This window comes from Melampsora larici-populina (assembly GCF_000204055.1).
Source record: "Melampsora larici-populina 98AG31 unplaced genomic scaffold MELLAscaffold_62, whole genome shotgun sequence".
In the NCBI taxonomy this organism is placed as follows: domain Eukaryota; kingdom Fungi; phylum Basidiomycota; class Pucciniomycetes; order Pucciniales; family Melampsoraceae; genus Melampsora; species Melampsora laricis-populina.
In genome coordinates this window covers 322051-335370 of record NW_006768826.1, presented here as the reverse complement: position 1 = coordinate 335370, position 13320 = coordinate 322051, and the positions used below count along the sequence as shown (strand labels likewise).

General features: G+C 43.1%; 3 protein-coding genes across 3 annotated transcripts; all 3 read left to right on the top strand.

Moving 5' to 3' along the window:
- Positions 1-1117: 1117 nt before the first annotated feature.
- MELLADRAFT_112177 (uncharacterized protein) lies at positions 1118-2280 on the top strand (the record flags this gene model as incomplete). Its single annotated transcript, XM_007416618.1, has 2 exons — positions 1118-1149; positions 1410-2280. 2 exons carry the CDS (start codon positions 1118-1120, stop codon positions 2278-2280), a joined length of 903 nt encoding a protein of 300 aa, XP_007416680.1.
- Positions 2281-3266: 986 nt separating this feature from the next.
- Positions 3267-6842, top strand: MELLADRAFT_112176 (uncharacterized protein; the record flags this gene model as incomplete). Its single annotated transcript, XM_007416619.1, has 9 exons — positions 3267-3714; positions 3892-4133; positions 4481-4537; positions 5339-5586; positions 5669-5835; positions 5900-6004; positions 6079-6341; positions 6441-6456; positions 6517-6842. The coding sequence occupies 9 exons, from the start codon at positions 3267-3269 to the stop codon at positions 6840-6842; spliced, it is 1872 nt and encodes a 623-aa protein (XP_007416681.1).
- Positions 6843-11036: 4194 nt separating this feature from the next.
- Positions 11037-13042, top strand: MELLADRAFT_93887 (uncharacterized protein; the record flags this gene model as incomplete). Its single annotated transcript, XM_007416620.1, has 6 exons — positions 11037-11114; positions 11181-11341; positions 11413-11487; positions 11586-11645; positions 11719-11820; positions 11896-13042. The coding sequence occupies 6 exons, from the start codon at positions 11037-11039 to the stop codon at positions 13040-13042; spliced, it is 1623 nt and encodes a 540-aa protein (XP_007416682.1).
- Positions 13043-13320: the final 278 nt, after the last annotated feature.

Genomic DNA, 13320 nt, shown 5'->3' with positions numbered 1-13320 from the left:
CACGCCTACACCTTCCCATTTCACTACCTAACAAGCAAATTCACGAGCACACCACCTGAACTCACTAGCATACTACCCAACTCACGCATGACATTCAGTATCACGAACACATCTTCTCATCTCACTACCTCATACATATCACTATCTTACACCTCAACTTACGATCTGACCATTCAAGCTTCCCAACATACATACAGCACCAACCCCGCTCACATACTTCCAACTTACTACCTCAAGATCAACCTCGCACTACCTCAACACTCCTCGCTCAATTCAGCCACCCAAAATCCACTTACTCCCATTTCTACACTACCGTTCGATCCAATGGAAACGAGTTCTCAAACGCCTATCGAACATATCTTACCTGTCCCCGATGTGATTGAGATCAACCATCCCGATCGTAGCAAGATGGACGATTACGTTCTAGACTTCGACGCCATTCAGCACGGCTATTGAATGAGGATAGGAAACTCCCACAGCGGGAGTAACTTGATTCATTATGAATGCTACCGAGCTGGTTACCCATCTGGCTCCGTTGCACCTGGAACCACTAAGTCTGTCAGGATCGACTGCCCATTCAAGCTCAACGGTCGATTTTTCCCCGATACAGGCAATTGGCTACTTATTCATACCCACCTTGGTCATAATCACCCCCCCCGACCCCAATGTCAAGCCTCGCAAACAACCCAGCAAGAAGGACAAATCTCTGGTACCTGCTGTCGTCGCACCTCCAATAGAACAACATACACCTCTTGACGCCTCACTCGATTCCACCATTGCATCCGTTTCCGCACGTTTACACGCTTTGACTCCTCACCGTTGACAAATTGCTATCATCAAAATCCATTCGATTCTTAATGACCAAATCAAGGGACCCACAACAGCTCTTAGCCCCGACCCATCACAGAATCGGTCAACCAATATTGAAATCGATATGCCTGTCATTGAAAGCGATTCCCCAGACACCACCACACTCCACATGGCAGTAAGCAAGCTCCACTGTTTAAAACTAATCCAGCCAGGCTTATCATAACCATCTTATACCTTTGATAGCAGTCTGATATGCAAATGCTGTTCCTGAACAGCCCAGACTCTCCAAACCACTACAAAATTGATAATGCTACACATCCCGACACTTTCAATGAACCCGTGAGTCGTGCAGCTACAGTCGATACATATGCTACTCAAGGCATAACCCACTGACAAGCATTTTACTCCATCATTTCAAATGTTTTATTATCTGTACATCATAGGTCAACATTGGATGTTTACTAGGTGAAAGCATGTTTTCCCCTGAGAAAACAAATCCTGCCACATCTCCCTACCCTACAAACAAATATGTATGTCAAGTTTCATGCACCAGGACCAATATAACATGTACTAACATTCAACTGCTTCAAGATCGATAGCCTTGTCGATGACTTCTACGGACCCACTGAGAACACAACCTCCACTTTCAATATGGAAGAACTCATCTCCGACCCTAAGGCAAAAGTCCAAGAATTCAACAAAATCCTTCCAGTACACGAACCCAACAAACACCTTCCCACTGCTCCAACCTTGCCCACTCCAACACCCACCACATCAAACCTCTCACTACCTGCACCAGTAACGAGGATCACCAGGAAGCGAGCTCGCGAACTCCCACCTCTGATGAAGAAATATCGCATCCGGGAGAGGCTGCAACCCTTTATTCTCGATGTATGCGAAGTAGAGCCGGATGGACACTGTGGCTTTCGCGCCATTGCGGTAGCCCTTGGGCGGTCTCAAGACGAGTGGCTCGATATACGCCAGAGCATGGTCAAGACGGTAGAGATCTATCCTCAACTATTTTCTGACGACACACTGCCTCAGCCGCGCGCCGAAGGTTTGAACCGCCTTCGGACACGCAAACAAAATGTAGTATCGCAGCAAGAGCACTGGCTCACCATGCCAGGTTGGGGTGGCGTTATAGCTACGACATTTGAGCGTCCAGTTATATACTACGACCCCGGTGCATCTAGCCAGAGTACATTTCCCTACCTCACAGGACCCAATCAGCATCCACCAATTGTTTTAACCGTGGCATCACTCCACTTTTGCACCCTCAAGCTCGATTTGACGTTGGACAACCTCCCAGTTCCTCGACTTTGTAAAACATGGCGCCGATATCGCCACGAGGACGCGAGTCATTGGCTTGACACATGGGGTCCCTTGATCGAACTCAATGAGCAATTCGTCAAATCTAATAACAAAGGTAGAAAAAAAAAACAACTGGGTCCAATAGTTGTATCGGATTGAGTTGAACAGTGGCTATATTTACTTTAGATGATTATGTTACGTCTAGATGTCCCCTCTTTTTTTTAAAGTTTTTTTTTGTTACAATATTTGTTGCAACTGGATGCATTGTACATATTTTGAAACTGAGTGAATTTTACCTAAAAAAACAAACAACAGAACGAATTCACTCACAGCAAGTTGGAGTTGTGCGTGAGTGAGAGCCCCTGCGAAGCCAGAAACACCTGCCTTACTTCAAGCTTCATCTCGGACTCAGTTCACTACATTGGGCCCGAAAATACCAGAACCGCAGGTCAAAGTGTACATGAAGACGTGCTTCAGCGACATCATTTCAAATATCCTGCTGGCCGTCAAACCTCACTGACTGAATCTTCCTCCGGCCGATTAACTCTTCATCAGAGTATTCAAGATTCGTATTCAAGATTCGAAAATGAAGCCTAATCAGATCGTCTTACGAATTACGTTATCGGAAAGTAATGAATTGAAGAATTTGAAAGTCGTCACGGATCTTCATCCCGAATAACATGCCTCATTGGGCTAGGCCGACGTGGAGATCCAATTTGGCTCAATCACGCCAAATAACATACCCAATTGGGCTAGACCCATCTGGATGCCAGTCACGTTCACGTCTTTGCCCAGAACAACCGCTACGGTCGTGGAGAATAAACTGGCTGAAGGCCATACAGACTAGGCCAACAGTCAACTAAAATTACCATGACACGAGCAACACATTTGGCCTAGCGTGACATGTGATACCTTTTTGGTCAACAGACCCCTGTACCTGCCAAACCTCTGATTTAGTAGGCGGTGATGGCACCCCTGTCAACCAGCCAACCCTCTGATTTACGTAAAGGAGGAATCTCCGATATATCAAAGGACCCAGCTGAGATTAAACTTGAGTCCTATCATTGGACTGAGTCACCGATGCAATTAAAAGTGATTAAAAGTGCACAAGCGAAAGATAACCATCCAATCTTTTAACAATCTTGATGCCTTCCCACCGAATTCTGCGTGGCCTTCACAATGCGCCTAAAGAACCTAAGCCTTCCACACCGTTGCAACATCAAGAAGTAGCACTACGCAAACTCGACCAAGCGCGTACCGAAGCTTCACATTCAGCACGTCTGAGAACGCTAAACGAAGAGCAACATCCAGATGTTGACAACCTTCAGCAAGGCAAACACGAGCACGCATATGAACTTCAACAACCGCCTGAGGATGCGGACAACGATGCAAGAGACGCCCTTGGAGATGACGATGACAAAGAGATTGATATGAATCAATTCATGCCTCATCATGGACCAGCCAACCCGCACGAAGATCAAAATGATCCTGTGGTCATTGCGCTTCGAAAAGAAAAACATCAGGCCGCCCGACTGAAGCATGAAAACCTTTGGGCTTGGCAGTATGCCATCATGGTACCAACTTTCCTTTGTTGTCGGCTTGAAACTTCTAATTGGGGGAATGAAACAAATTGGAATCATGACTTCAGACCGACTTGCTCATGTCCAAATAGGTCTGAGCGAGACGTTGACCTGGTAGACTTGCTGAGTGAATAAACCAATGATTCCATAAAATATTGTCACTGACTCCTTGTGATTTCCCTATTCTTAGGTCGTTGTCGTGTCAAAGTATCTTTCTGTAAGGACTGCGACCTTTCAGACACATCCCGGCTCCTGCTCATGGGATACATGGCGGCTTCTCCAGCCAAGCCTCGAACGGCTTTTTCTTGCCGCCTCCTGCGGCACCATCACGCCCAGTGGTTACGCTTAGCTGTGGCTACTCAAGGCTTTTGTGAGGCCCTGGATGATTGCCTTGACAATCATAACCCCTTAATCCTAACCAGCAAAGGTTCAGTGAGTCGTCGTTCCAAATATTACATGTACCCTTACTTGACTCAACCTTGTGGTCTTCTCAGCCTCGCGATTGGCGACAACCCTTCACCGCTGCCATGGATGCGTATCGGGCTATCAGTCTTCATATCCGCAAACTCGAACAAGAAAGACTCAAACTCTCTCAATTGGGCATCCTGGCTGCTAATTGCCCAAAATGCTTTGGTCCACCGGTAGGTATCACAAGACCATTGGAATCGGATGTTGTGATATGCCTAGACGGCAATTTCCAGCATAAAAGGCACGCTGCAGCCAGTGTACCCATTCCAGGCTTTCACCCACCACGCCCCGACATTTTCCTGGATCCGAAGTTAGTTGAAGCAAAAGCTCGACATATGGCAGGTCTGCCTGATGTCGCAGAGGAATTGGTCAGTCAAAAAGGTTCCTGATGTTTAAAACGGGGGCTGATGTGAATGTGGAACTTAGGACGCTTGTACTGAAGCCCATACAACGGCCAATGACGTCAGGGGTAAGGGCCACTTCAAGTCAATGGATGAATCAGGTCTGATGGGCATGGCATGCCGTCATGATCATGTTATAAAATTGATCAATCTTATTCAATCTGGTGAAAAGTACGTGTGAAAGGTCTATCCTGACAAATATATATGTATATATATATATAACACATTGACTATTTGTGATTCCCCTCCTAGACAACATAATGCAGTTGCACTTGTCCAGTGGCTGTTTGATCTTTTTGCCAATGAGCAAGACGACGATGTGAGCCTGGGTATTCTATACGATATTGGTTGCACTCTCGATAAAACCGTTAAAAAGGTGTTTTTTTTCTTTACATCACCTCGCTAAAAGATGTTGAAGTTTTTGTATATGTTTTGTTCCTACTTTAAAGAAAAAAGTTTTCACAGATGACAAACATGCGGCCCAAGTTCGTTTCGGAACCGCATTGTTCCATGCGTACGCGCACAACTGGGGTTGCCAACTTGAGTACAAACCGCGTCTCAATCAGGGGTGGGGCAAATCGAATGGGGAGGGGCTTGAGAGAGTATGGATGAAGCTGTCACCCCTGATCAAACTGTTGCGCTATGCAACCAAGCAGCACCGTCTTGTCAGTCTTGACTTATGGACAGCTCACAAGAACGAGATTCTGCGCAACAAGGGAGGTAAGTTGTAATTTATACCTTTGTTTCATCACCTTCTGACGTGATCAGCTGATTAAGTTCCACTCAGTCCATTTCCTTGTCACACACACGCAAAAATACGTGGCTGAGGTTCAGCAATCACAGACCAGTCTAACTGAACTCAAACGTCAAAACCCTACACACACTATGGCTTACTTTGAGGCTCAGTGGGTTCGCCAGCGTGATTTACAGCTCAAGGCGATCAACGTCAAATCTAAGGAGCAACGCGCTCGGGTGACGGTATTGGTTCAACTTGAAGAGGACCTCCTTGAAACTCGGTACGTTGATTTATTTGTGAAAAATGATTCCTACCCTTCGAATGTTCATTCCTACCCTTTGATGAGTGGGTGAACGAATCAGTAAAAGACTGGTCGAGTTGAACCCCGCGAATGCAGCCATAAGAACTGGTGAGCAGCGTCACGATGTACTTGACCTGCCCGCATCTCTTGCAAATCTTGAAGCAAAAGTCCAGGAAGTCGCTGACGAATTGGGAAATACTGAGTTGTATAACGTTCGTCGAGGAACAAGTGAGTTACCTAGATCTAGCCACCTATTACAAATTTGGTCAGCGCCGCTTACCTAATACTCCAGCCAACCGCATTAAGGCAGTCTTGACGGTCCAGGTAGCACTCGCAGCCCTCTACGAGGCCAAGTTTGATGTTATCCAGCAGAGAGCTAATGCCGCAATCAGAACCGGTAAGTATCCCCAATAAATACTCACCAAAAGACAAATCCTTCGATCAGTAATGTTTTCATCTCTCTCTGAACAGGTGCCACACAGCAGCCACGCAACGAACACCTGCGTAAGAAGAAGAGGGATCTATTGAAAAAGAAAACGGAGACGTACTTGAGACATGCCACAAAGTACAACAGGCATTTCCGACCCCCGCACCGTTTGCGTGAGCCTACATTTGAAGAAATCCTCAACATGGACCTACTCGATTCTTTCTGGGATGAGACCGCATTAAATCACCCTGAAGAACCTTGGTCAACATGCCAAAAGACAAAAGATGGCATATTGTACTTTCGTAGTGTAAGATCTTGTGAAGAAGAGCTACGATGATTGGCCCGCGAAGTGAGGCAACTCATGCTTTGGGGGCTGGACTACCAAGCTAGGGTTGAGGCCTCACAGCCAAATATTGCTAATGGTCAGTCCAAAATGCACGTCCAAGCCAAGTAGGGTTATCTGACAGTCCCGTGCCATTCAGGTGATCTACGCGTGGTCGAATGGAATTCGGTTTACAGCGCACTCAACAAACGAACATGTCGACTTTGGAAGAGATGGGATAGAGGTTTGTTGGATGTTTTGAATACAACAGCACAGTATCTCAATGGGACAGCAGAGCTGGATGTTGATCTCACGATCAGATGGAAAGAGATGGTAGAGCGCACGACAAATACCTGGGCCGAAATCCTAGGGGTCCCCATCTTCTGGGCACACCCAGAAGATGAACTTGAGGAGGAAGGAGAACAAGATGAATATGAGGAGTATGGATATGAATATGAATATGAATATGAGGATGATTTTATTTGATATAATGCTGTTCCAATATTTGAATGTGTATGTTGCATGATACTGTGCCTTTGAATTTATATGTAATTGTCTACTTGGTTGTTCTATAGCCATTATATGTATGGCACCACATGACAAACAACTATGAAGTCATATTTGTAGAAAATAATTTCCAATCCAGCGCTCTTGCTACTGTGAATGAACTTTTCCTCACTCAAATTGTCAGTTTGGAAGGGAAGGATGGAGTACTAAGTCAAAATTGAATGTGGGATGGTGGGAATGCCAAGTGGATTCTTAAACAAGTGATCATATCCAGATTCCACAACGAGAAGTGACTTTGCATTGCCATTAGGGTAATTCGAGATTGAGGGGTAATTGAGATAGGGGTACATATAGGTGCTGCATATCCTCAAACTGAGGATATGCATCAAAAAAATGTATATTATGAAAGCTCGAATGTCACTGATTATTTTGGTAACCTCACCAACTTTGACGTACTAACACTGAGGAAGTTATTGATGATTTTGATTGTGAGTGGTAGATAGTATTGCGGAAAGGGGTTGAGCTGGCATAGACATTCTCGTTGGTGTCAGTAGAGTGTAAAAATTGGGTTTTCTGAAAGCCCAATCATGACTGAAAAGAATAGTACATTTACTTTGAGATTTGGACAAAATTTGAAAAATTTATAAACAATTTATGTTTTTGTATACAACATGACATATAAGGGTGTACCAAAACAACATATGTCTTTATGACATTTTTCAATGTTGTAAAGATTTCGGATTAAGTCTAATATTTTCATCAGTGAGACCTAAATAATGGTACACCTACCTTGAGACTTGGACCACTTCCAAAACTCTTATAAAGAATGTGAGGTTTTGTATACAACCCCCCATATAAGGGTGGACCAAAACCACGTATATCTTTATAGCATTTTTGAATCCTGTGCAATATTCAAATCAAGTGTATTTTTGTAGTCAGGTATGTTGGGGCATTCAGAAATGCTACTTTAAGACACTACTGCTACTCAAATACAATGTTGTTAAATTGTGAATTCTTATGGGTACACGTGCATATGACTTGTTGTATACAAGAACCTGAAAGGCTTATACCATTTTGGAATCTTGTGCAATTTTCAAAGCAAGTGTATTTTTGTAGTCAGTTATGTTGGGGCATTCAGAAATAATACTTTAAGACACTACTACAACTCCAATACAATGTTGGTAAATTGTGATTTTTGATGGGTACACGCGCATATGACTTGTTGTATACAAGAACCTGAAAGGCTTATAACTTTTTGGAATCTTGTGCAATTTTCAAAGTAAGTGTATTTTTGTAGTCAGTTATGTTGGGGCATTCAGAAATAATACTTTAAGACACTACTACAACCCAAATACAATGTTGGTAAATTGTGATTTTTGATGGGTACACGCGCATATGACTTGTTGTATACAAGAACCTGAAAGGCTTATAACTTTTTGGAATCTTGTGCAATTTTCAAAGTAAGTGTATTTTTGTAGTCAGTGATGTTGGGGCATTCAGAAATAATACTTTAAGACACTACTACAACCCAAATACAATGTTGGTAAATTGTGATATTTTATGGGTACACGCGCATATGACTGGTTGTATACAAAGACCTAAAAGTCTTATAACCTTTGGTAATCTTGTTCAATTTTCAAAGTAAGTGTATTTTTTTGGTCAGTAATGTTGGGGCATTCAGATATGGTACTTTAAGACACTACTACTACTCAAATACAATGTTGTTAAATTGTGATTTCTTATGGGTACACGTGCATATGACTTGTTGTATACAAAAACCTGAAAGTCTTATAACTTTTTGGAATCTTGTTCAATTTTCAAATCAAATGCATTTTTGTAGTCAGTGATGTTGGGGCATTCAGAAATAATACTTTGAGACTATGCCCACCCACAAATAACTTCAACAAGTGTGAATAATTTCTGGGTATACCCTTATATGTCATGTTGAATACAAAAACATGATTTGTTTATAAATTTTCCAAATGTTTTCCAAATCTCAAAGTAAGTGTACCATTGTTGTCACTCATGTTTGGCCTATCAGCCAACCCAATTTTTGGACTCTACTGACACCAACCAGAATGCCTATGCCAGCTCAACCCCTTCCCGCAATACTATTTACCACTCACAATCAAAATCATCAATAACTTCCTCAGTGTTAGTATGTCAAAGTTGGTGAGGTTACCAAAATAATCAGTGTCATTCGAGCTTTCAGAATATACATTTCTTTGATGCATATCCTCAGTTTGAGGATATGCAGCACCTATATGTACCCCTATCTCAATTACCCCTCAATCTCGAATTACCCTAATGGCAATGCAAAGTCACTTCTCGTTGTGGAATCTGGATATGATCACTTGTTTAAGAATCCACTTGGCATTCCTCAACATCAATAAAAAGGTGGATCACTCCCCTTCTTCATGTTTCATTCTCAATATCACAGTTCAAAAAGGTAAACGGTTCTTTTTGACCCTTGTTCCACTGAGAAATGCTCCTCGTGTCACATGGGGTATGGCACTTGTATGTACATACCCCACACAGAGCTACACCCACAATTTCAGTCATCAGGGCCATTATATCAGCTTGAAGTGAGGTCAACATAATGCCTTAGTTCAATTTCTGTCCCCTTTTCGTGACAGAGGTTGAGGTTTGAGGTTTAAGTGTCACCTGCAATCAACTGTGATTCACATGTATGTACACGGCAACCCTCTGTGATATGTGTACAAAATAACATATCACACATGTCACGTCCCTGTTTCTTCCATGCGACTGAACAAGAAAGTCAGGTTTCTCCATTTCTCTTGTCAGTCCAATCTATTTTTGCCCTCAAACGAGGCCCACGTTCCAAACATCACTTCACCTCACCATACTCCCGAACTTCATTTTAGGATCTGCCTTTTTAATCACATACGATTGAGTTCGCGATTGCAGGTAAGCTATCGTTTTCTACAACTCATACCAATTTTCAAATGTGGATGCTAATTGGATTTTGTTATTTAGTCCGCTAATTAAAGTAACTAGGTGCCAATCTATCGAGGCTCGACACCGATTACATCAGATATCGAAAGTCTCTGCAGGAATTCAATTAGGTTAATCGAATGAACAGACCCCAAAGGCTCTCTATTTATCGTGACAGTCATTTTTTTCCATAACTTCCATCGATATACCATTGATATTACGAGCATATTCAAATACTACGCCTCTTATCGAAATGTCCAAATGCGACTGACTGGTTTCAATTTTGGTCTCACTTCATCTAGGTCACTTGGTTTCATCGTTGGCCGTGGAACCCTCCAGTGTGCAAGCTTATTGAAGATCTTCAAACGTGCCAGCAGGTATTCTATTATTTACTAATTCTGGAAAACCAATACCAAAACTCATGTGTCCTTGTTCGCTTTGTCAGTTGTTTTATCAGTTTGTTATCCTCTGGTGAGTTGAAATCGGTCAGTACTTCATTATGAAGGCTTTATCAGATACATGGGCCGAGAAGCCAGTCTAAAGAGGAGTGTGGCGTGAAAGTGGTGGTGTGCATGGCATAGATAGCCTTCGTACACCTTGAAATACGTGCCCCACCTACTTCACAAAACTCTCTTCTCGAACGCTGGCTCTCACCCTTGTGGAACCTGACATGTATCAATGTTTGTCCCAGTGGATCTAGGTTACGAAACCTCCAGTGTGAAGATCTTCGCGCGTGCTAGTAGGTATTTGTTTATTTACTACTTCTGATAAACCAATCCCTAAACTGATATGTACTTGTTTGCTTTTTCAGTTGTTTAATCAGTTTTGAAATCGGTCAGTACTTCATTATGAAGGCTTTATCAGATACTTGGGCCGAGAAGCCAGTCTAAAGAGGAGTGTGGCGTGAAAGTGGTGGTGTGCATGGCATAGATAGCCTTCGTACACCTTGAAATACGTGCCCCACCTACTTCACAAAACTCTCTTCTTGAAAGCTGGCTCTCACCTTTTGTTCTTTACGAAGTCCTTGGAGTAAGTCAAGAGCTAAGTGGTCTTCATGGAACCACAGGGATATGCCGACCGATATTACTCCTGGGTGGACTGAACACTTACGAGGAAAATATCCAGAAAAAAAGTAAGGTACTAATCCAAATCATTCGATTCTTTAATGACTACTGAGCAACCTATGCGTTTCAAAGTGTTGAGCCCGTAGGGAATCCTATGCCTGGAGTTAGATATCTGTCAGACTGTCTGAAACCGATTGATTCTAAAAGGCAGAAGGGTTATAATGACGATGATGTAAGTCAGATATACGGTTTGTTTGAAAGAACCCAGCCTGTCAAGCTAATGATGTACTACCTGTAGCTTCCCCCTCCCTTCAAATGTCCCAAATCCTTTGTGGAAGTACCACACGAGTTACTGGGCACCGATGGATTTCCTCAAAGCAAGCATTGGCTTAACCCCTTGTGCCAACCATTTGGCTCCGGGAAGATGGCCCAAGAATATAAGAAAGCAAAGATAGCGAAGTAAGAATGAACGAAATGACCTGTTTTGTAGTCTTTCAAATTTGTCAAGATGACTGATTGTCTTTGTACAGGGAAGCGGTTGCGAAGGCAGAGAAGGAAAAGGTAGAGACAGAACTACATAGCGTACTGGGGAAAGGGGATATAGGGTAAGCTCTTCAATCAACTTTTGTTTAGAGTATTCTCATTCATCGCAAGGTATGCTTGTTTGGATAAATTTACTCATTATCACTTTATACTATACTAGGGACCTCGAAGGAAAGCCAGAATTGGGAGTAGCAGACCAACTGGATAATGGAAAAACACGGTAAGGGTTTTTTCATAAGGTAACAATATTATGTATATAATTTCAATAACTGAACTTCTTATGACCCGAAAAGGCAAAGAGCTCCAGCTTCCTTACCATCTCTGTACGACCTAGAGGTGGGAAGAGAGGCTAGTATCGTACCAGTTCCCGGTAAGGTGCGTTGCGCGCGAAAACCGTAAGTTCAATCAGGACACTTATGCTCCCTAACCACTCTAACACCACTGACTTTTCTTTATTTGCATGATGTCAGACGCCATCTCAAACGAGCCACCAAAGCAACTCATGAACGCCGAACTGACCTCTCAGCTGTCGGTGAAAACAATAAGGATGGGAAATCATTCAAACGGGAGTTTCGAAGGTTTGATGATCCTGTCTTACCAATCCATGACTATGAGAGGACTATGGATATAGTATCCAATTTGTACTACATATATGATCGCGGTCATGGCCAGTTTGTGGATAGGAAATCTCAAAAATTGATTTGTACCTATCAATTTGAGGACCTTGAGACGATGAAGCCTGAAATACGACAGGAACATCAGCAAGATGTGGAGACTGTCATGATGGCGACGCAGTTATTCCAGCGTATGCCAACTCCCCGAGCTTCTGGAGCGAAAACATCAAAATCCATCATTCTAGAGAAGACTTCAACTTCCAACGATAAACCCAACTCGCCAGTTGAGCCTTCAGTTGAACATGTACATAACCATGAATCGCCGGTGAAAGAACGATTAGTCAACCCTGTACCTAACAACGAATCAACCCTTAAAGAAGTGGCTACATGCGACCCGATCTCACCGATCTCAAGAACTCCAAATGTGTACGAGGTACCAATTGAAATAGCCGACTTACTCTCAGCTTACCGGACTTATTTGAATGATGGTGAAGACTCACCACTTACCTCACTTCCTTCATCTGATACGGAGGACAACAACCCTATGAATGGAGGCCTACCTATTAAATCACTTAAACATGAATTAGAGCTTATCGTGACAAATACTAGACCTTTGAACGATGGACTTTCATCTCCTCTGACATCACTGGGAAACTCTGATATTGATGATTCTCCTCCACCTATTACCAAGGCTGCGATAGAAGAACCATCTAAAAAGAGCAAGCGGCAGGTAACTACCAATGGGGCGCTGATTCAAGGGAAAATGTACTGTTTTGGATGTCGTGCAGGGTTTAAACGCGATGTACTCTATTCTCCTTACATCCCATGTGATAGTGCATCTCATTCGCTATACAAAGTATTTATTAGTGAACTTCCGATATATGGAGAGCATGCCGGGGCACGATACAAGACTTTTGCGGACAACGCTTTCTCCACCACCAGAAGCCAGCTCGAAACTCTTAGAGTTCCTTCAATGACTGCTGTGTCCAAGGATCAACCTTGAGGCCCTAAAGACTTTGCAGGGAACTTCGCCTTCACCTTTCATAATTTTTTCAACAACCCTCATACCGATAATGATAAGGGGAAAGTTTATTGTGTTTGGTATCCGATGGACTCAGTGAGTCGAAAAATTGTTACTACTGCTGAAGGTTTTTGGCTAGAAGGAGGGTTCTTCCTGTTTCCAGAGTACAGAATCGCCTTCAACTTTGGGGCAAAATATGTAGTACAAATATCTTGGAGTGGGAAGAGTACCTTCCACCAGACTCTTCCTTCCTTGGAAAA